The sequence below is a fragment of the Microtus pennsylvanicus genome, chromosome 22, assembly GCF_037038515.1.
Source record: "Microtus pennsylvanicus isolate mMicPen1 chromosome 22, mMicPen1.hap1, whole genome shotgun sequence".
Lineage (NCBI taxonomy): Eukaryota > Metazoa > Chordata > Mammalia > Rodentia > Cricetidae > Microtus > Microtus pennsylvanicus.
Genome location: NC_134600.1, coordinates 34,944,234 through 34,968,321, shown reverse-complemented (window position 1 = coordinate 34,968,321; position 24,088 = coordinate 34,944,234). Strand labels below are relative to the sequence as shown.

General features: G+C 42.8%; 1 protein-coding gene across 3 annotated transcripts in view; it reads left to right on the top strand.

The window, feature by feature from the left end:
* Reln (reelin) overlaps window positions 1–24,088 on the top strand; it is a 426,015-nt gene that overhangs the window by 386,929 nt on the left and 14,998 nt on the right. For all 3 annotated transcript variants that reach the window (XM_075956443.1, XM_075956444.1, XM_075956442.1), the window contains exons 48-60: window positions 786–963; window positions 2,940–3,133; window positions 4,508–4,764; window positions 7,743–7,897; window positions 9,273–9,487; window positions 13,927–14,104; window positions 15,790–15,965; window positions 16,114–16,220; window positions 17,721–17,963; window positions 19,007–19,182; window positions 21,094–21,167; window positions 22,653–22,814; window positions 23,832–23,989. In XM_075956443.1, coding sequence (XP_075812558.1) covers window positions 786–963; window positions 2,940–3,133; window positions 4,508–4,764; window positions 7,743–7,897; window positions 9,273–9,487; window positions 13,927–14,104; window positions 15,790–15,965; window positions 16,114–16,220; window positions 17,721–17,963; window positions 19,007–19,182; window positions 21,094–21,167; window positions 22,653–22,814; window positions 23,832–23,989 — 2,273 coding nt within the window. The remainder of the gene's footprint in view (window positions 1–785; window positions 964–2,939; window positions 3,134–4,507; window positions 4,765–7,742; window positions 7,898–9,272; window positions 9,488–13,926; window positions 14,105–15,789; window positions 15,966–16,113; window positions 16,221–17,720; window positions 17,964–19,006; window positions 19,183–21,093; window positions 21,168–22,652; window positions 22,815–23,831; window positions 23,990–24,088) is intronic.

The window sequence follows — 24,088 nt, the reverse complement described above, 5'->3', positions numbered from 1 at the left end:
GTATCTACTTTTAGAGCATCTGGATGGATGTGTGTGCAAGCACCTGCCACACACACGTGTGCGCCCCTGCGCGCGCGCGCACACACACACACACACACACACACACACACGTGCACTACAACCTTTTTGTTTCGTTTTCTAAGATTGTGCTGTTTGATTAATTAGTGTAGAGAAGCTAATAGAGAATCCGTACGCTGTTCTCCACTAATCTCCATAAACATGGGAAATCGGCCCTTGTTTAATGACCGGAACCCATATCCAGGATGACTCCAAAGGGCCCTGGACAGCCTCCCGGTCCTGTCCTAAACAGGGAGCTGAGAACTCTGTTCAGGGCTAGCTTTGATTATCCAAAGCATCTTCAGCTACTTAGCACACGGCCACTTGGTACTTCAATAGGCTGGAAGCTTCTGCTTAAAAGACCAATTTCATATATTGTTATCCCCCAGCAATTTGGTTTGGCAGTTGTAGTTTATAGGCTATTGAGACTGTTTCCCATGAGATAAGATGTTAGTACGTTGTCTAAAGCTGATTCTTCCTTCCACCTGCAAACCCTAGTCACTATTTTAGGAAAGCCTGGAGGGGCTCTAACCCAGGGGCATTGTTCAGGAAAGCAGGTGATCTTTGGCTCTGAGACTCTGTGAAGAACAGCAACATTGAATCAACCTGGTCTGTAGGTGATCTTTGGCTCTGAGACTCTGTGAAGAACAGCCACATTGAATCAACCTGTTCTAGAAAAAAGTTTGCTTTGTTTGCTGTTGACTGCGCCTTTCTCTTTGCACACCCAGCTGTGATGAGCGGTGGGGAGGCCTGTACTGTGAGGAGCCTGAGACCTCCCTTCCAACACAGCTCAAAGACAACTTCAATCGCGCTCCCTCCAACCAGAACTGGCTGACTGTGAATGGCGGGAAACTGAGTACCGTGTGTGGAGCCGTGGCTTCAGGACTGGCTCTGCACTTCAGTGGGGTAAGAGTTGAGCTGGCGCTTGCTCCGTTTTCTGCCCTCTAAGCGGAGTCCCTGAGACGTCTTTGCGCTTAATGCCTGCTCGTGATCTGAACTCTCAACCGCACTGAGTGTTTCCAGAATTTCCCTACCAAAAGCTTGCGTTGAGGTTATTAAATATTCAGCTGCCATGAGCACAGGGGATGTTTAAGAGCACATCTTTAAAGGACTGTCACAGATTTCCACGCTGAGAAAGGGGCGCCTGTGCAGTGTGTGTTGGGAATGGGGCTCCGTCTGGATGGAGCCTTAATTGATAACTCCATCTGATACTGAAGAGTCAGCAGCCCAGGGAATGAGCTTCCGTGCTCCTTGAATGGACGAGCAACACCTAATTGTTTGTAAATCACCCCAGAGAGAGTAGCTCGCTGGTAATTACCGAACATTTGTATTTATAGCGTATTACTTTGTGAGCGTCAGAAGCAATGTTGGAAAGTTTTCCTTTGAAAAAATTTACAGTCATTCTATTTTGCTGCCAAATTTTAACTTTTTAAATGTTTAATTTCTTTAGTATCATGATTAGATAGGCAAATTAACTTTTAAAAAATAACCAATTCACATTCTTTTTTTAAACTGTACTTTATCACTGAGTTCATATTGGTGCCTATGAAGTATTAATTTATATCCAATATTTTACCCAGGAGAAACAAAAGTATATATATATATATATATATATATATGTATATATATGTATATATATATATATCATATTGATTTTTCATAATTGGCAACACTAAGTATGTATATTTGAGACACTCTTCTACCTCAATAGAAGTGAGAATGACCAGGATTTCCACATATGCTCAACTAACAAACACCTACCTATCGGGATTAATATATTGATAATTGATAATTAATATTGATGACTTTAAAAATCAGATATGAATATTTAAATGACATTTGGGGCTGGGGAGAGATGGTTCAGTCAGTAAATGCTTGCTTTGTTTAAAGACTTGGATCCCCAACATCCATATGAAAATCAAGCTTGGTAGCCTAGGTAACCCTAGTGTGGGAGGGGTGAGAACAGCCAGCTCCTCAGAGCTCACTGGCCAGCAAGACTAGTCAGTTAGCTAATCCAACCCTAGGTTCAGTGAGAAACCCTGTTCTAAAAATAAGGTGGAGAGTGACGGAGGGAGATAACCGACATCATCCTCTGACCTCTGACCTCTACATGCACATGAACACGTGTGAACATGCACACACATGGACCATGTGCACATACACTCACACAAAACAACCACAGAAATGCGCACACATTTAAATAAATATATAATGTTTAAACCATTCGAAAGGGCATTGTAACTTTCTCATTATAATTAAATGATATAATTTTTTTCAGTTGTGGTCATTTTAAAATTTCCCTATTAAAAATATTTACCTAAGGCGGCTGGAGAGATAGTTTAGCAGTTAAGAGCACTGACTGCTCTTCAGAGGACCTGGGTTCGATTCCCAGCACCCGCATGGTGGTCCCAACGGTCAGTAACGGTTCCAGGGAATCCAACACTTAGGCGGAATTTAACACTTATATTCACAAAGACATTCTTACACACATGTAAATTAAATTTTAAAAAATAGTCACGTCAAAATGTTACTTCATTCATAACTGGTGCTTCTTAGCAAATGCTAACTAATAATTGGAAATAAAATAATAAAAACTTTGGATAGTTACTTTAATTCCAATGTTTGCTTTGGAGATATAGATATATTATATTACAATATAAAAATATATTGCAAGAAAACCTCCTTAGAATATATAACACTTGATTAAGTAAGTCTCACTACTGAAATCTGAAAGTTCAGCAGACACGAGCTGCGGTCCACGCTAGAAGCTAGTGTAAGAGAGATGAAAACACAGAGTGACAGAACCAGAGAAAAGCTGTAGTCTGCGATCTGCAGCCAAGATTCCTGATTGTTGCTTCCCCTGTCCTGTTCCTCTTTCTTAGGGCTGCAGCAGATTGCTGGTCACCGTGGATCTGAATCTCACCAACGCTGAGTTTATCCAGTTCTACTTCATGTACGGATGCCTCATCACACCGAGCAACCGTAACCAAGGGGTCCTCCTGGAGTACTCTGTCAACGGGGGCATCACCTGGAACTTGCTGATGGAGATTTTCTATGATCAGTACAGCAAACCTGGGTTTGTATCTGAACTGCAGTAACTAGGCTGTCAAGCTTGGGAAGGTTCCCAGTAACCAGTTGTCAGGGACTAAGGGGACCTCCAACTTACTTATCAGTAAAGGACACCTCAGAGACAGGCAGGAAGAGCTTCCTGGGGGTATATAATAGCTAATCAGAGTTTTTATTTTAAGAGCAATTAGCTTTCGTATCCCAGAATAAGGTTAATTACTAGATCAGAATGCCAACAGAAAATAAACAGTGGGGAAAAAACATGGGTGTATGCTAATTTCAAAATCATGGAGGCTGGGTATATGCTGATTTCAAAACATTGGAGAAACAAATATTTGTTTACCAAGTGTCTCCCTAGGGTAAACAAAAAAACAGAAAGATGGCAGTATCCTTAGGATGCCTAGACCCTCTTACATCCTTCATAAAAGACCCTAAACAGCCATCAAATATGAACCAAATATTCTCAAAGATAAAGCGCAGTCAGTGTAGCCAAGTAGAAAAGCCAAAGAGGGGCCACATACGATGATGCCTTTCTGGAGTCTCGGCTACTCTGTTGACTGGGGAGAAGGATCAGACGGCCAGGCACATTAGAAACTGAACTGAATCCCTGGTATCCATGGTTTAAAAGCCAGGTCGGGCAGAACCCGCCTGGAATTGAAGAAGACCCTCAACATCGACCTCTGCCAACATATATCTCTATACATGCAGCTGTACACACATACACACACAACCATACACACACACACCCATACACATACACACGCAACCCATACAGACACACATACAGACACACATACCCATACAGACACACATACATACACACACACCCATACTGACACACACATACATACACACACACCCATACAGACACACCCATACAGACACACACATACATACACACACACCCATACAGACACACATACACACACACCCATACAGACACACACATACATACACACACACACACCCATACAGACACACATACACACACACACCCATACACACATACATACACACACACATACATACACACACACCCATACAGACACACACATACATACACACACACCCATACAGACACACACATACATACACACACACCCATACAGACACACATACATACACACACACCCATACAGACACACATACATACACACACACATACATATACACACCCATACACACACATACACACCCGTACACACCCATACAAACATACACACACATACACACACACCCATACAAACATACACACACATACACACACAGTTTTAGGTAATGTCTTCACTGCCCTGGGACGTACGATATTTCATTGCTGTTTCAGGTCTCCTCGTATGAAATATTTAACCTGTATATTGTCCTCACCCTCATCATTTTCCGCCAGGTTTGTGAACATCCTCCTCCCTCCCGATGCTAAAGAGATTGCTACTCGCTTCCGCTGGTGGCAGCCGCGGCACGACGGCCTGGACCAGAATGACTGGGCCATTGACAACGTCCTCATCTCGGGCTCTGCCGACCAGAGGACAGTCATGCTGGACACGTTTAGCAGTGCCCCCGTGCCCCAACATGAGCGCTCCCCGGCAGACGCCGGCCCCGTGGGAAGAATTGCTTTTGACTTGTTCATGGAGGACAAGACTGCAGGTGACTTGTTCTCTGATGCTGGACGGAAATGCGTCAGGGCGGGAGGGGGTGATCACGGTGTGTGCGTCACGGCGGGGAGCGGGATGATCACGGTGTGTGCGTCACGGCGGGGAGCGGGATGATCACGGTGTGTGCGTCACGGTGGGGAGCGGGGTGATCACAGTGTGTGCCTCACGGCGGGAGCGGGGTGATCACGGTGTGTGCGTCACGGTGGGGAGCAGGGTGATCATGGTGTGTGCGTCACGGCGGGGAGCGGGGTGATCACCGTGTTTGTGTCACGGCGGGGAGCGGGGGGGTGATCACGATGTTTGCATCAGGGCAGGGAGCAGGGTGATCACCGTGTTTGCATCAAGGCGGGAGGCGGTGATCATGGTGTGTGCATCAGGGCAGGAGGGGATGACCACGGTGAATTTGGGTCCTTTTTGGGTGTTCAGATGAGGTTCAGAGTCAAGAACATTATTCTTTTGTCCCTGTCAATTTTCCCATTAAACATTGTGTCTCATCTTTACTTTCATAAATAGTAGTTCGTGGATAGAAAATTGGGGGGGGGCATATTTTCATTTCTATGTTTCTTATTTTTTGCTTTGGATGAACAACAACATTTCCTGGCCTATTGTAGTCAGTGGTGGTAGTGTTTGGGTCCGGGCCTTCCTGAACTAGAGTTCAGGCTGTCCTAGAACTTACCATGAACCTCACGCTGACTTCAGACTTACAGTCATCCACCTGCCTCATCCTTCTGGTTCCTTTATTCACATCTGAGGGCAGAATGTTGTATTTTCTAAGAGGGCCCATTTGCGGTGGCGTTTCGTGATTCAGATCATGCCTCGGGTTCCATGTGCTGTAGGAACTTGCTTCTCATCCTTCATCCTCAGCGGGGATTATTCACTGTGACTACCAAATGATGGGGACCACACACAATTCTCATCTGAGTGTTTGTCATTTTATAATACTACAGTAAGCTTAAAGTGGTGTCTCGTATTAAGCCATAAGCGTAAGGTGATATCTCATATTAAGCCATAAGTGTAAGCTGGTATCTGATATGAAGTCTGTGGCTCCACAACCCCACATGTGCCAGCTGTACTACATAAAACGCAGTGTGCTCAGATAGGTGGGTGATGTGGGGGTCTACCTCCACCTCCCACTGTCTACCCAACTATTGCAACAGCCGTTTAGACAGTAAGGCACTGTATCTCCCTCCTTAGCTCTACCGCCTTACGCAAAAAAAAAAAAAAAAAGATTGCATGGCCACTTTTACCATAATGAGAACTTTCCAGAGAAATGGCATACCTTGGGGAAAATTTAATTAAGAAATTTTAATAACTTGAAATACTGAATTAGTCATTAGAATCACCCAGCAGACAACCAATATCAGTGTTTTTAATATCATCTTAGTGTTTTGTATGCTTTTAACACAGCTAGGATCTCAAGTTACGTGTGTTTTGTAACTTTCTTTTTTTTTTTTCTTTGAAATTGAATCCCGTGGTTTTGTTGCTGTTGATTTTGGGTTTTTTGTGGGATTTTTTCTGTTTTGAATCCTTATGTGTCTGAGAAGATGAATGTTTACTAGTTTTAAATGTCATTGTACTTTATAATTAGGCCAACTAATCTTACTTCACTTGTGAGGATATCATGTGATGCTAGTATATCACGTGATATATGATCATGTGACACTAGTATATCACACAATATCATACGATCATGTAACACTAGTATATCACATGATATCGTGTGAGCATGTGACGCTAGTACAACACGTGATCGTGTGACATTAGTATATCACGTGGTATCATATGATCATGTGACACTACTTAAAATCATGACCAAATCCATCCTTGCAAACAGAAAAGTCTTGAAGCATCCCTACCTTTACCAAGTGCTCTTATTCCCTGAGGTTCCTAAGATTTTAGCTGGACACCGTGGTACACATTTGTAATCCCTGCTCTCAGGAAGCTGAGGCGGGAGGGCTGTGGTTGAAGACAGGCCTGAGATACAAAGAGATCCTGTGTCTCCAAAACAGACCACAGAAAAGGAGAGGGAGAGGGAGGAAGAAGGGGTGATAAATGAGAAGAAAATGGAGAGACAGAAGGGGAGGGGAAGGAAGTTGTTACTGAGACTTGTTTACATAGATCTTTTTTTAAAAAAAAAAATCATTTTCCATACCAACCACAGTTCCCTCCCTCCCCTCTGTAAACGAGACTCTTCTTTGGTTTCCCGGCTGCCAAGACCTAATTACAATACTGTTTGGCCAATGGCTCAAGCATATTCCTAACTAGCTCTTATGTCTTAAACTAACCCTTTTCTATTCATCTGTGTATTGCCACAAGGCTGTGGCGTACCAGTATGGTTCTGGCATCTTTCTCCTTTGGCAGCTACATGGCATCTGCCTGACTCTGCCTTCTTTCTCCCAGCATTCAGTTTAGTTTTCCCTTCTACCTTTATTCTGCCCTGCCATAGGCCCAAGCAGCTTCTTTATTAGCCAAGGGTGATAAAACATATTCACAGCACACAGAGGGCATCCCACATCACTCCTCCTCCTGTGACCACCCCTCCCTTCTAGCCTACCCCCCATCCACTCAACAGAAAGGGTAAGGCCTCCCATGGGGCGTCAACAAGGCCTAGCTCATTAAGTTGAACACATTTTATTTCAAAATACATTGTGGAGCTGGTCATGGTAGTACATTCTTATAATATGTAACACTCAAGAGACTGACTTAGGAGAATCAATCCTGAGTTTGAAGCCAGCCTGAGCTATAATAGTGAGACATTGTCTTTTCCATCCAACCCCTCAAAAATGAACTAGGAATATGTTAGTTATTTATAATATCCATGGCTGTAACATGATGTTTCTATTAGTGTTTATTTTGTGTAACATAGTAAATGTAAAAGAAAATTCTACTTAATTCTAGGACTTGCTTAAAGTGAATATTTCCTTTAACTCCTTGATAAGTCTGTCATCCCTTTCTTTGTCCTTTTTTAAGTGAATGAGAACTGGCTATTTCATGATGACTGTACAGTAGAAAGATTCTGTGACTCCCCCGACGGTGTCATGATCTGTGGCAGCCATGATGGACGAGAGGTGTATGCAGTGACCCACGACCTGACTCCCACTGAAGGCTGGATCATGCAATTCAAGGTGAAATTATCATGGTCTCAATCCCGTAAATAACCAGACGCCAACAACGTAACTAATGAGAAACATCATAAAGGTCATCCAATATTTCATTGACTTAATATGTACTTTGAAAAATAAAATTTTATTTTAAGGTAACAAAAAGCTCATCCAAATAGTGCTTAATGATTAAAAATGTTGTGCTTCTATACTATTTGAGGTTAAAATTTCAGATTTTGCATAAAAGCAAATAGTGACAATCAGGATTATATAATTACAGAACAAAAATATTGGTTTAGAAAATTCAAGGTACTGATTGCAACTTATGAAGTTAAATCACTATATAAAAAGTAAGTTAGCTAGAGAGATGGCTCAGTGGTTAAGGGCACTGGCTGCTCTTCCAGAGGTCCTGAGTTCAATTCCCAGCATCCACATAGTGGCTCACAGCCATTTATAATGTGTTCTGATGCCCTCTTCTGCCACGTAGGTATACGTGCAAATAGAGCATTCATATGCATAAAATACGTGAATAAATAAATGAATATTTTTTTTAAAAAAAAAAGGATGTTGGCTTGGTGTGTTGGTGCCCTCCTTTAATCCTGCAGGCAGGAGGCAGAGGCAAATGGATCTCTGTGAGTTCAAGGCCAGCCTGATCTATATAGCGAGTTCTAGGCCAGGTAGGGCTACATAGTGAAATCCTGTCTCAAAAGCAAAAGTTAAATTGTTTCTTACAAGACTAAATCTATAATGGTTATTTCTACTTTTTCTAGAAGCTATTAAGACGTTTCTGTAGAACAAAAATTACAGACTATAACAGCATGGTTAGAATTCATGCCAAGAGCAGCTTTGGGGTAGCATTTGGGCCAGCATTTCTTCCTCTGTGTTCTGTCCCCAGAGTCCCCCTGTGTCTGCAGAGCTGACACATTGTGGCTGTTGCCGTGTGAGAGGCATTGTGTTTCTCTTGTCGCTTCACTGCACCTTGCTTGCAGGCAAAAGTGATTTATTGAGAATTATAAATCGTATGACAAAGTAGGAACATCGGTAGGGCTGCTAGCAATCCTTCTTGGTCTGGTATTCTACCATACCTAAGTGCCAGGCCATTAGCAGAACCGTTTGTAAGTGTGGGCACAGGCCTTCCCAGGAACCCAGCCAGCGTGGCAGAGGCACAGGCATCGGCTTCTCTCCCAAATCCTTACACAATGTTCTTGGCACTCTCTCTGCTTTGTCACCTTGAGTAACCATGCCAACGTCCCCTGTCCATCAACAAAACAAATAACACACTTGAAAGTACAAGCGGTAGATATCAAGGGATCTGTTCCTCTCTACTGCCAATTCTTTGAAGATGAAATATGTTAATACAGTTTTAAGGCCTTGACAGTCTTCATTTTCTGTCTATTAGATCTCTGTTGGATGCAAAGTGTCTGAAAAGATTGCCCAGAATCAAATTCATGTGCAGTACTCCACTGACTTTGGTGTGAGCTGGAACTATCTGGTCCCTCAGTGCTTACCTGCTGATCCAAAATGCTCTGGGATTGTCTCACAGCCGTCTGTGTTCTTCCCGACAAAGGGCTGGAAAAGGATCACCTACCCACTTCCTGAAAGCTTAATGGGAAAGTAAGTTGAAAATTAAAATAAATCATGGCTACAAACATCCAGAAGGCAAACATAGGGACTGCTGTCTAGTCTCAAATTATATATCATTATGGGTAAAGTGCTGTCTTCTGCCCTAACTCTAGAGTCCCCGGTTGGTGACTACTATGATGAACATTCTTCTGCCCTAACTCTAGAGTCCCCCATTGGTGTCTACCACAATGAACATTCTTCTGCCCTAATTCTAGAGTCCCCAAATGGTGACTACCATGATAAGCATACTTCTGCCGTAACTCTAGAGTCCCTGATTGGTGATTATCATGACAAGCATTCTTCTGCCCTAACTCTGGAGTCCCCAATTGGTGACTACCATGACAAACATTCTTCTACCCTAACTCTAGAGTCCCTGGTTGGTGACTACCATGGTGAACATACTTCTGTAATCTTCAGACTTGAGTGTTTGGTCCTCAGTAAATGGCCCTCTTCTGTCCTCATCTTTCCTAAACCCCAGGGCCGTCAAGTAGGGACAGAACAAATGCTTTCCTTGGAGCCAGATGCAGAGACTCATCTTAATTACCTTACAGGCCTTGTAAACTGCAATCCAACATAAAGATGCTGCCCGAATCCTTGAGAGAGCAAGGAGCAAATCCCAACTCACGTTAGCTGCACACCTTCTAACTTCAGCCATGTGTGTCAGGTGGCTCCTGGGTCTTATCTTTCTCTTACCACGGAGCACTGTGTTCTGCACCCGCAGTGAGACACGATTAGCTGGATCAGTGGCGATTGTGGCCATTAAGCAGAGTTCTGGGAAGTCTGTAGATAATTTAGGGAGATTTCAAAGATTCCCATCCACTGTAAAATTAAGAAAAGAGGTGCATTTAGCAAAATGACAGGCGTGCTTCTACTAGATTAATCACAGAGTCTGGCTATGTAGAACGGCTTCTGCTGAAACATCATGATTTATGAGCAGGACTGAGCCTCTGAACAGAGCAGTGTGCATAGCCTGCGCAGTCCTGTTGATGACATCATCCGTTTCCTGGACCGATCAGACCCCAACCTACGGTGACTCACTTAAAAATGAAGTATGCTAGTGCTCGAGAGACAGCTCGGCAGCAGACCCTAGTTTGGCTCCCAGCACCCACATTGGGTGGCTCACAACCCTGTAGCTCCAAGTTCAGAGGATCTGCTGCCCTCTTCTGGCCCCTGCTGATACTGCACACACGTACACAAAGTCCACACACAAATATGTGCAGATACACATAATGGAAATTAAAGCTCTTTTTAGAAACACATTTTATCTATATCAAAAAATGTAAAGATGAATAGACCCTAGGACTGGTTGGTTTGCATATTTAAGAATGGTTTTAAGGTTCATTGAAATGGCCGGGAGGTAAGGACTCTTTCTGCCAAATCTGATAGCCAGAGTGAGATCCCTGGGACTACACACCCACATCCTGGCATACACATACACAGATAAATATAATAGCAATATTCTATGTGTTCCTAAATGATTTCGAGGACACCACTGTCTTGCTCTCTCCTCCCTCTGCCAGTTGCACAGGTGCTGTTCTCAGCTTGAAGAGGGTCCCCTCTTGAATATAAGATGGCTGCCAGAAAACTGGACCAGAATGCTCCCTTGTCTGTGTCCAGTGGGAGAGAGGGGGTTGTTTTATCTTTCTCAGAAAACCAGAACAACCATCTCCTTGAATCCCATTGGTACAAATTAGCCCGTTCCTAAATCACTTAGTGACTGGGAAATTATATTAAAATAATCATCCCTCAGTGAGTCATCCGGGACGAAATGCATGCTGGGGACTCCACAACGGATTCGTTTGTGTCTCCTATGCGCTCTCTCTCCTCTCTCTCTTTCTGTCTCCCTGTCTCTGTCTGTGTGTATGTGTGTGTATTATCATATACACACATTCTATATATAATTTACACAGTGTACAAACGTAGCACTTGTTCAGATGAAGGACTTTTACTGTCATGTGACCCATGTACCCACCACATAAAAGGAGATGCAGAACATTTAAATCACCCTAGAAAGTTCTTTAATACACTTTATTTAATATGAGCTTAATTAGAGCTTTTTTTTTTTACCCAGAAGACATAGAAGAACAATGATCAAATTAAAAATCTCTGGGAAATTGTCTTTTATATCGCCCTTTCAAAATTGTTTTCTAATTACTACAGTTACTTTGAGACTATTGATAATCTTCAAGGAATTGAGAAGTTACTGTTTCCTAAATGCCTGCGGGCTGCGTGCATGCTAACACCTTCACGCACAACTTCAGAAATGTAATTTGTCGATCGCAATTCTCCCACAACCACTGGCGTTCAGTTCTTTTGCTCATCGAATCAATAAATGGGCCAATGAATTGAATAAATAATTCTCAAGAGAAGAAACACAAACACGATGCCAATAAATAAATAAAGTTTTCAATAATCTTTGTCATCAGGAAAATGTACATTAAGACTGCTTTGAGATTTCATGTCACCCCAGTCAAACTGGCATTGAGATAGCAAATGAAAATATGCAAGTTAGTTCCGTGGGTAAATGCTCTTATCACCACATCTGAAGGTCAGAAGTTCATCCTTGGAGCCCACATGCACAGTGTGACACACACAGAGGTCAGATAGATGATAGACAGAAGATAGATAGATAGATAGATAGATAGATAGATAGATAGATAGATGATAATAGATAGATAGATAGATAGATAGATAGATAGATAGATAGATAGATAGATAGATGATAGACAGATGATGGATAGATAGATAATAGATAGATAGATAGATAGATAGATAGATAGATAGATAGATAGATAGACAGATAGATAGATAGATAGATTATACGTAGATAGATGATAGATAGATTGATAGGTGATAGATAGTTATATGATAGATAGATAGATAGATAGATAGATAGATAGATAGATTGATTGATTGATTGATTGATAGGTGATAGATAGGAGATAGATGATAGATAGGTAGGTAGATAGATAGATAGATAGATAGAGATAGATGATAGATTATATGTAGATATATGGTAGATAGATTGATAGGTGATAGATAGTTAGTGATAGATAGATGATAGATAGATAGATAGATAGATAGATAGATAGATAGATAGATAGATAGTTGATAGACAGATAGATAATAGATAGTTGATAAATAGATAGACAGACAGACAGATGGATAGATAATAGGTAGGTAGATAGATAATAGGTAGATAGGTAGGTAGGTAGGTAGGTAGGTAGGTAGGTAGGTAGGTAGATAGATAAGCAAATGAGACTGGAGGACTATGAAGTTATGAAGAACTCATATTCATTGTTGTTTTGAGCTTAAACTTTCATAACCATAATAGAAATCAATATGCAGACTCCTCAAAACATTGAAAACTACCGTATCACCCAACTATATCACTCTAGGGAATATAATAAAAGGATGCTCCAACAACATACCACAGAGATCCCTGTAAATCCTTGTTTATAGATGCCTTGCTCATAATAATAACCAAGAAAGATAGGGTACAGGACTGGAGATATATAGCTCAACAGTTGAGAATACTGGGTGCTCTTCCAGAGAACCCGGGTTCAGTTCCCAGAACTCACTGGATCTCCAGGGCCCTCTTCTGGCCTCTACAAGTATTACATACATGTAGTGCACAGACATACGTGCATGCAGAACACCTATACATATAAAATGATGAATAGATGTTTCAGGGTGGTACAGATTGATGATGAAATTTTATGCAGCTACCAAGAAAAATTAAATCATGGCATTTTCAGGAAATGATACAACTGGAAATCATTATGATAAGCAGAATAAACCAAACATTGCAGGTTTTCTAGCACCTGCAGAACCTCGATTTAAAACTTCGGCATCTGCACTGTGGGGAAGGGTCACAAGCTAGAAAGGAGATCATGGAGGAGGCTTCCAAGGAAAGTATGGACAGTTGAAGGTAGTGGAATATATATAACAAATTAGAAGTTGGAAATCACTAGAAGAAGAAACAGAAGTAGCCAGAGGAGGGAGAGAGTTTGAGGGAGGACAGCTAGGGAGGAGGGTGAACGAGCACAAAGTGTAGCGGTGTATTAGTATGATGGTGCCGTGATGAGATGCATTACTTTGTATACAAACCCTAAAATTCAACTTTAGAAACAAGAAAAAGGAATCTGGCTTATATTTATAGGTGAAACTGTAAAATAATCTTTTGCTTAAAAGTCCCCACTGGTTTTCATTTGTTTCACAAATTTGTGCAGAATTGAGTTGAAAGCGGCGCACGGTTCCGTTACTGGAAATTGGAAGTGGTCGGGAAACATTTTTATTACCTCATTCCATCCATGGAGAATACCTTAAGTGTTTCTGTCTCATAAGCACGGAGGACAGCTCATGTGTGCAGGAAAATAGCTCTGGGTAACGTTAACTTTTGTTTTTCTTTCCTTTGCTTTGGCCAACAGTCCCGTGAGGTTTCGGTTCTACCAAAAGTACTCAGACGTGCAGTGGGCAATCGACAATTTCTACCTTGGCCCTGGCTGCTTGGACAACTGCCGAGGCCACGGAGACTGCCTGAAGGAACGGTGCATCTGTGACCCAGGGTACTCGGGGCCAAACTGCTACTTAACTCACACGCTGAAGGTACTGTCGAGCCCTTCGCTCGCAGGCTGTCCTGTGGCCGGTTTTCATACGTGGGGCCAGTAATCTGTAGCCAGCATGTCCGTCCCCGTTTGTCTGTCTCTGCCCTCCCTTCCCCTCCGCCCCCCCCCCTCGCCTGTCTGTCTCACTGTGTAGCCCTGACTGGCCTAAACTAGCTGTGTACACCAGGCTGGCCTCAAACTCATAGAGATCCACCTCACTTTGTTTCTCGAGTGCTCGAATTAAAGGCATGCGCCACTATGCCCAGCTTTCTTCTTTAAAAGCAAAACACTGTTTAAAGTCAGTATTTAGCCTTTTTAAAGATCCTCCTTTTTAACGGATACAAGGTGTTGTTGTTATTCTTATCAAATGAAGCAAATATTACAGGTAGCCCCACAGACCAAATTTTCAAGCATGCTTAAACAGTGCTAAAACGTTTACCCAGGAAACTTACGGTCTAATTAATCCATTAACTACCTAAAGGTGGCTGCGTGTTAGCCGCGTCATCATTTTTGACAAGTTAGGTATTATATTCAATATATTCAATATGTAAAGTTAATGCGGTTTCTGAACACAGTTGCCATAGAACATACGGCACATGCATCGTCATAATAACAGATGCCTCGGCTAAAACAGTACAACGGCCAGGCATAGTCACCCCCACCTTGATCCTGACTCCCAGCGAGTTCCAGGCCAGCCTGAATTATCGTAGGAGACTCTCCCTCAAAAATGTTCATGTAATTAAAACCTAGTAAATAGTGAAAAGAAAATTTGAGGACATTGCTCTCATTTATGTCTAAAGGGGGAAAAAAAACCCTAAGACTTCATGTGAACATTCAAATTTCATTAGCGTCTCACTGAAGTTCCAGTTCGGTCCTCTAACGAGAGCATGTGCGGTTAACTATGCATTTATGGCTCGTGTTCTTGCATGCGAACAATCATTTATAAAAACGCTGCTCATTTCCCCACCACCAGGGAAGCGAAGTGAGGCCCGCTTATGTTTGCACGCCTTTAATTATAGGGCTGATGGTTGCGAGTTTGAGCAAATGAGACTTTACTTAAACATTTAACTGCAGAAGACAGAATCCTCCTAAAGAACCGGAGAAATGTAGACAGAGACGCATATAGAGATTGCTTTTACTGCAGTTGTCGCTCTGGGTCCCCTAATCATAAGATAAAATTATATTAAAATAAAATAAAATTTATTATATTTACTCTTTGGACAAAATAAAATCTCAGGGCTTAAAGGTCGGTGAATAAGAAACAGTATTTATGTGCTTGGTTTTAGGTGTTATGTTTCCAGGGTAGCTGGATGTCTCTGAACAGGAAAAGATTGCCTCACGATTTTAGCTATTATTTTAGTTACTCTGATTCTGCGCTTACTAACATTAGATTAAAAAGATAAAGACACATTGGCTTTGAATCTACGTTTTAATGTGTGTTCGAATAAAAGTTTGCATTTCATAGTTAAAAAATAAAAGTCTGATTATTAAATTTTTATTTAATCGGTTTAAATTATCTTCAATAAATGGTAAAAAGTAAAATTATGAACATAGCCAATCGACTTTCAAACATATCTTTGAAAAAACTCTGAAATCGGTTCTTTTATTCTTAGTCCAAGCAAGTGGACTAGATAAAGTACCATCGTTTCTGAAATTGTTCTAACCACGCTCTATGGAACTCCGCAGACTTTCCTGAAGGAGCGCTTTGACAGTGAGGAAATCAAGCCCGACCTCTGGATGTCCTTAGAAGGCGGAAGCACCTGCACGGAGTGTGGGATTCTCGCCGAGAACACCGCGCTCTATTTTGGGGGCTCCACCGTGAGACAGGCTATCACTCAGGACTTAGATCTCAGAGGTGCAAAGTAAGTCACACTCTTCACACGTCTATCCCCGCTTTGCAAACTCACGCCAGACAGAGTGCTGAACACCCGTGGATGCGATTACTCAGTCCCTGAGCGGCCTCTGCGCTCTGGTCCACCGTTCTGACGGAGAGTGTACGCTTTCGCTTAGGTTCCTGCAGTACTGGGGGCGCATCGGCAGCGAGAACAACATGACCTCTTGCCATCGGCCCGTCTGCCGGAAGGAAGGAGTACTGCTGGATTACTCCAAGGATGGAGGTCTGTTTCAGAGCGCATGCCCACTCTCCACCCCGCGCCCCTCAGAAACGCATCTGCTGAGCTTTGCTGGCGGTCATGGTCATGAAGACCTCAAAAGCAATGCAGCATGTCCTGCTCTTGTTGCGTGTCCTATTCAGGGACTGCTTTTAGGCAAAAGCTGCCCTTCCACAAGGGGTTGAGAAAGAGAGAGCCCATTAAAAAACAAAAGGGTCTTAATAGTATTTGTTTCTGTTTATTCTTGGAAATACTTGTATATGGTGTATCTTTACCGTATCCACAAACCACCACTCCCCCTCCAGCTCCCCCCTACCCCTCTCCCACCCCGCCTAGATACTCTAACATATCTCTTCCCAGGTAAACCCATGTCTTCTTTTAAAACAGATGTTTTGTAAGAGAATTAAAAAAAAACAAATTTTGAATGATGTTCTGAATGAAATAGGATTTCAAAGGAATCCTAGGCCCAGCAAAGTGGTATATGCCTTTAATCCCAGCACTCGGGAGGTAGAAGCAGGCAGATCTCTGTGAGTTCGAGGCCAGCCTGGTCTTGTAGGACAGCCAGCATTACATAGTGAGACCCTGTCTGAGAAACAAAATTCTAAAACCCTTTTGTGTCGATGATAACATAAATACCATAGTGATAAAAGAAAACTTCCCCAAAGAAAAGACCCTGAATTGACAAACCATGTTAGTAAAATTCTGTTGTATCATGTTGAAGGAACTATCAAGCCGTCGATACCATGGAATAGTAGGAAACAGTTGCTTTAAGGGCTGGATAGATGGACTCGGGGCTCAGTGAGGGCCAAGGTCTGAGTCCCAGCCCCGACACAGTGGCCCACAATCATCTGTAGCCTCAGTTTCAGGGGGTCCAACAGTTTCTTCTGGCTTCAGTGGGCGTCAGGCACTCACGTGGCCCCATTCCTACGTACAAGCAAGCGAAACATCCACACACACAAAATCAAAATGAATAAGTCTTTAAAAGTAAAGCAACTTACCAACATTATTGATATAAAAACAATTCCAACTAAAAGCAGTTTAAAATCGTTTTTTTTTTTTTCAGAAGAAACTATGTTTCAGCAGCCGGATATCAGCTGTCTCAGCCTCATCACCTGCTTTAAACATTTTTCCCACTGTCCTATCAAGAAGGCCAATTTCTTATCAGTCCAAATAATTGCAATTTTATCGAATTTTAATAGCTGTATTTTTAAAACTAGACGTTACTATCTAGAAACATGAATACATCCTTTTTTTAAGAAACAATGCCTCTTAAGAATCTAGAGCTGAATTTTGAAGATAGATATTATTTTAGTTCAATATGTTTACTTTGATAAAGTATGTCTAAATACCCTCCCAATATAATCAGTTTGTATTGAAGCTATTACCAGGTCCAGTTTTCTCTGCGTGGATAAAGATTTCTGTGGGAAACGTATAGAACTTGCAATATGATGCTGGTTTTTGGGTTGTTTCCAGACGTTACTGCACTGACAATTTTTGTCTTTATAGGAATTACATGGACTTTGCTCCATGAGATGGATTTCCAGAAATACATCTCTGTGAGGCACGACTACATCCTCCTCCCCGAGGACGCCCTCACCAACACAACTCGGCTTCGCTGGTGGCAGCCTTTTGTGATCAGCAACGGGATTGTGGTTTCCGGGGTGGAGCGCGCGCAGTGGGCGCTGGACAACATTCTGATCGGCGGGGCCGAGATCAATCCAAGTCAACTGGTGGACACCTTCGATGATGGTAAGAAGAACGCCCCGCCCAGCATCCTCTGTGCCAGCTGTCTGTGCAGATGTCGAATGGATCCAGAGTGAGCACGGGAGCACAGGCAGGATCTGGTACCTGCCGCTCCACCTGCATTTGCTCTTGTCAGGCCCTGCAGTTTATAAAATGTCAGCCATGTGCAGAACTGTCAGTTCAGAATGTAATGACTATTGCTAAGTACAAAATGTTTTTATATAGTTTGGAATTGCAATACCCTGGATATTTTTGCTCTTTTAGTCATTTCTGTACCGTAGAACACATACTGCAGATGGTAGTTTTCAGGCAACTGTGCTGGCCTGCCCTTGGGGTCCTGACAGGTTATGTCCTCAGCTGCAGTCACTAAGGGCACCTCCTGTGAACACTCACTACAGTTCTCTTTTAAAGGGGCCCTGCCCACCTCCCATCTCCCTTTTAATCTCTCTGTCTGTCCATTCCTTTCTCTCTCTGCTTCTCTGCCTGTCTCTATCTTCTCTCTCTCTCTCTCTCTCTCTCTCTCTCTCTCTCTCTCTCTCTCTCTCTCTCCTCTCCTCTCCTCTCCTCTCCTCTCCTCCTCTCCTCTCCTCCCCTCTCCTCTCCTCTTTTCCTCTGCTGATCCTGTTCCCAGAGGCCGGTCTCCCCTCTCCCCTTCCCTCCTTTATGTTTCCTTTCCCCTAATAAAAACTCTTCCATGTGAACTCTGTTGCACGATGTCTGTCTGTCTGTCTGTCTGTCTGTCTCTCTCTCTCTCTCTCTCTCTCTCTCTCTCTTTCTCTCTCTCTCGTCACTTTTTTTTAATTATAACAGCAGATGCCCAGGAGGAAGTAGAACATCTCCCCAGAAAAACAATTACCATTTTATAGCCAAGGGGTTGTGCTAACAGCCTTCAGTAGCTTTGCTCTGACCTCGACTCCCGCCTAGAATTTATATATTAAGGCAGTTAGATAAAATAATCACCCTCAGTATTAAACGCAAAAGTAATTTAACATTAAGCATCTTAGCTGGAGAAAAATAACATACAGCATTGTTTCCCACTTCTTTAACAGAAGGATCTTCCCACGAAGAAAACTGGAGTTTTTACCCTAACGCAGTCAGGACAGCAGGATTCTGTGGCAACCCGTCCTTCCACCTCTACTGGCCCAACAAAAAGAAGGACAAGACCCACAATGCTCTCTCCTCCCGCGAGCTCATCATACAGCCGGGATACATGATGCAATTTAAAGTAAGGGGAAATGATACAGAAAACAGCAGCTCCTATGTGGGCTGTGGGAGAGGGATTTGTTCTGACAACTGCAGATGATTGATTTCAGCCATTAAAAGACACTCTAACTGCGGTAACGTTTTACAAAGGCCTTTCTTCAAGTACGGTTATTTGAGTGTAGATAAAAATCTGTGGTGTTAAGATATAGCAAGAAATATAGCTGTGTTGTAGCTTGTACATTCATCTGCCAAAGTGAAGAGCTTAAATAGACGCTTGGAGCCCTCTGCGGCTCTCCCGTCACCCCCTGCTCCTCTTCCCTGCTACCTTGTTAAACCATTTGCTTCTCCAGCTATTCTTTTTCAGTTTATTTTTTGATATTTCTTTGTCTCCAATTTCACAAACCTGTACATTAGCCCAGTTGCCACTCCCAAAGCCTCAAAGAACTAGAGAATTTTTTTTTAGTATTTTATACTACATAGGCTAGAAAGGAAGCTATTGGAGAGCAATTAGTAAACATGAGGACTATAAAGCCAGGGCAATTGTTCCTCTCTCTCTCTCTCTCTCTCTCTCTCTCTCTCTCTCTCTCTCTCTCTCTCTCTGATATCAAACACACTTTTTTAAAGTTATTACAGAAATGCATTTAGTTATTATATTATTTTACAAACATCAGTTATTCTAAATGACCTTGTTTTAAAAGATGGATTTGCGACCTTCTTAGCAGAAATTAAATCTGCTTACTTTTGGCTCTGTGTTGGACTCCCCTTAGAGATGAGCCAGCTCTCCCAATGCTTCCACGCCCTAAGAAAATGTTCTTGTGACGTGAAGGATCACATCTCAAGGTCCTCTCTGGTGTCATTCCCCACCAGCTTCCAAGCCAAAGTTCTCCTCTCCTGGTCCCTCTCTGGTCAACGCTGTGTCCTCCTTGGATGGTTCTGAGAAGCTCTCTCCTTGTTCTGTTCTTTTATCTCCTTGACATCTACTTCCCTCCACCTCCAAGATCAGCTCCCTGTTCTTAGAAAGTGAAGACCAAACACTTGTTTATCTGAGTCGATCTCGGCTCAGCACTCCAGCATTGTCCCCAGGATTCCATCCCCTTCGTATCCGGTCTTGTTCCCAGAGCTCTGGTTTCCAACTAAACGGGATTTCCGCCACCTCTACCCTCAGATGCGCTCCGTCCTTCGGGGTCAGCTCGCAAGCACCTAACGGATGGATTATCTTCCAACCCATCCAACCAACTGTGTTTTATGTGTGTCTGTCTTTTCGATTCCTGCTGCTATTACTGGACTACGTGTCTTATTCTAACCTTGAATTGTAATTGTCTGGTTTATGAGTATTAGGCCTGAAATGTTAGCACTAACTTCCCTGATACCAGTAGTTAAAAAAATGACTTGTTGATTAAATCACCTATCAGAACTTATAATTGAGTCGCCAAATTTTTTAGCATTCATGCATTATTAGTGACTCCACCATTTAATTGCTGATAATACCGAAAAGGAGAAACAGCAATAAGAATGGATATTAAAGTAATTAAATTTGTTATTTTTCACTCCCAAATGACAACTTAACAGCAGCATCTAAGAAGTTAAGATGTCAGTGGGCATGTTTTGCATTAGACTCTTTCAATTTCTTTCCATAAATTCTCTTCATAATATCTTTAGCCAATTTAGCTTATCTAAATTTATGTAATATGATATATTAGTTAAATTAGTAGAGCTAATACCTTAAAATCCTTAATTCTTGGCTTCTGTGAAAGCTGCGTGTCTTTTCAGCTCTAAGAGTGAATTCTTCATGCACCATCAGGCTGCTTGTGAAACCTTCTCTGAATATTTGATTGCCCGTTAGAGCCCCGAGGTTGAGAAATAGGATTTCTGATTAGTCACATTGGATATCACTTAGTCTAGCTTGTATATTGATTGCTTCTGTTTGTTTTAGATTGTGGTGGGTTGTGAAGCCTCCTCGTGCGGAGACCTTCACTCTGTAATGCTGGAATACACTAAGGATGCAAGGTCTGTGAAACCATTTTACCTTTCTTCCAGACTTGAAAACATAATTTAAACACATGCCTAATGTTAAGGTAGTGACTTGCGAAGAAGCAATTTGCGTATTGAAAGTGGATTGGAAGCAGTTTTAAGTATTAAAAGCCTTCAGGAGATTAGGGTTCCTGTAATCCCAGGACTAGGTAAACTGAGGCACCCTGGCAACCTAGGGAAGCCCTGTCAGCTCCTGTGTATGTTCATATAACTTTCATATGCCTATATGTCTTCATTTTTTTCAAACTAAAGAAAAAATCAGTTTTCACACTGGGCCACTGCTAAGAAACATTATATTTAAAAATAAGTAAGACATTAAGTTTGTTCTGGTAGAACTATGCTGGTCAGTTGCTCATTTTCACCCAACCTTCAGAAAACTTTTAATAAGTCCATGATCTGCATGAGCTGCTCCTGAAGTCTTGACTCCTTACACAGGCGCATGGTGCATGGAGCCTGACTCCTTACACAGGCGCATGGTGCATGGAGCCTGAGTCCTAACACACCTGCAGCGGTGCATGGAGCCTGAGTCCTAACACACCCGCATGGTGCATGGAGCCTGACTCCTAACACACTCGCAGTAGTGCATGGAGCCTGAGTCCTAACACACCTGCAGCGGTGCATGGAGCCTGAGTCCTGACACACCTGCAGCGGTGCATGGAGCCTGACTCCTAACACACCCACATGGTGCATGGAGCCTGAGTCCTAACACACTCATGGAGCCTGACATGGGACTTTGAAAACTTAATTATATTATGTTGTCAGCTGGTTCTAGTGTATAAGAATTCATTCTTGTACATGTTATCATTTTATTTTTTCTGTGAATACACTAATGTAGTTTTAAAGAGTAACACGCATCTAATGAGAAGGTATTTCATTGTTTTTGTTTTATTTATGCTATGAGAATTTCATACACACACACACACACACACACATATATATATGGTATTTTTATCATATCTACCCACTCTCCCCCTCCCAACTGAGTGTTCTTCCCAAGATGACATCAGTTCCCAGATGTCAGAGTCTCACAACTGTCTGTAGTTTCAGACCCAGGGGCTCTGACTGCCTCTTCCAGCCTCTGCAGGAACTGCAAACCTGTAGTGCAGACGCATTCATGCAGGCAAACATTCGTACACATAGAACTTAAAGATATCTTTTTAAAACAAAGAAATTCACATGAAGAGGCCTGACATTGCCTGGCATGTTGATCACATGTATTTTAATCCCAGGCTGGCATTGCCTGGCATGCTGATCACATGTATTTTAATCCCCAGCCTGGCATTGCCTGGCATGCTGATCACATGTATTTTAATCCCAGCCTGGCATTGCCTGGCATGTTGATCACATGTATTTTAATCCCCAGCCTGGCATTGCCTGGCATGCTGATCACATGTATTTTAATCCCAGCCTGGCATTCCCCGGCGTGTTGCTCATGTGTGTTTCTGATTTTGATTGCTACAGCTCTGACTCCTGGCAGCTCGTGCAGACCCAGTGCCTGCCCTCCTCCTCCAACAGCATTGGCTGCTCCCCGTTCCAGTTCCACGAAGCCACCATTTACAACGCTGTCAACAGCTCAAGCTGGAGAAGGATCACCATCCAGCTTCCGGACCACGTCTCCTCAAGGTGGGTTGTCTGCCAAGGTCAGCCTAGTGGGACTCCGGCAGCCTCTACAGCGGTGTTTTCAGCCTCCCTGACACTGCAGCCCTTTAAATCAGTTCCTCTTGTCGTGGGGACCCCAACCATAAAATTACTTCTGTTGCCACTTCGTAACTGTAAATTGCTACTTTTATGAACTGTAATGTAAATATCTACCTTTTCCCATAGTCCTGGAAACCTCCGAAGGGGTTGTGACCCAAAGGTTGAGAACCACTGCTCAACAGTCATACAGAAAGATGGGACAACTTGAAGACCCTTTCATCTTCTTGCCATTCTGTGTCCCAAGAGGGAAAAAGAAAAGGAATATATTTGGAAATTATTCACAGAGCTCAGATTTCCTTTTAACAACGTATCATATACATGCAACAGTTGCTCACATATCCCGAATGGTAGATCCTACACAGATGCTAGAGTTGGGGCCAGTTCTGCTCTAGTGTTCTGGTCCCCTAAAGGCTGTGCTGATCATGCAGACATGCATGCCTCCTGGTTGCCAGGTTACAGAAAGCTGAAGATAACAAGGACAACATGTGATATTGCCAGAAGCAGCATTTATCTCACTGAAAGATTTGGAAAATGATACGTTGTGTGTGTGTGTGTGTGTGTGTGTGTGTGTGTGTGTGTGTGTGTGTGTAAATTCTCATATAAATTCAATAGAAGGAACAATCCTTGAGACTGACCGCTGACTTCCATTGTATGCAAGTATACATTGCATATAAGCACATGCATGCATTTGTACCTAGTTAGACATGCATATGCATGCATGCACATAGGCAAAAGAAGAGAAAGCCTTAGAGAAGATACAGCTTTCAGAAAGACGCATGAGGACATATACCCCATCTGGAGGATGAGTCAACTGTTGCTTTTGGGGTGCTTTGGGTAGAAATTTGAGCTCTTTCCTCAGATGGCCGTTCCCACAGGCAGAGGCTGGGCAAGACAGGCAGAGGAATGGCTGCTGACTCCCTTTGTTCTCCTTGGGTCTCTCAGTGCCACACAGTTCCGCTGGATCCAGAAAGGGGAAGAAACTGAGAAGCAAAGCTGGGCCATCGACCACGTCTACATTGGAGAAGCCTGTCCCAAGCTGTGCAGCGGGCATGGTTACTGCACCACCGGTGCTGTCTGCATCTGCGACGAGAGCTTCCAAGGTCTGCACCCTGCGCTGCTCCTGAAGCAGGGGCTGGGCTCCCTGTCTCACATACACAGGGAGTACACAGTGCTGGGCTCCCTGTCTCACGTACACAGGG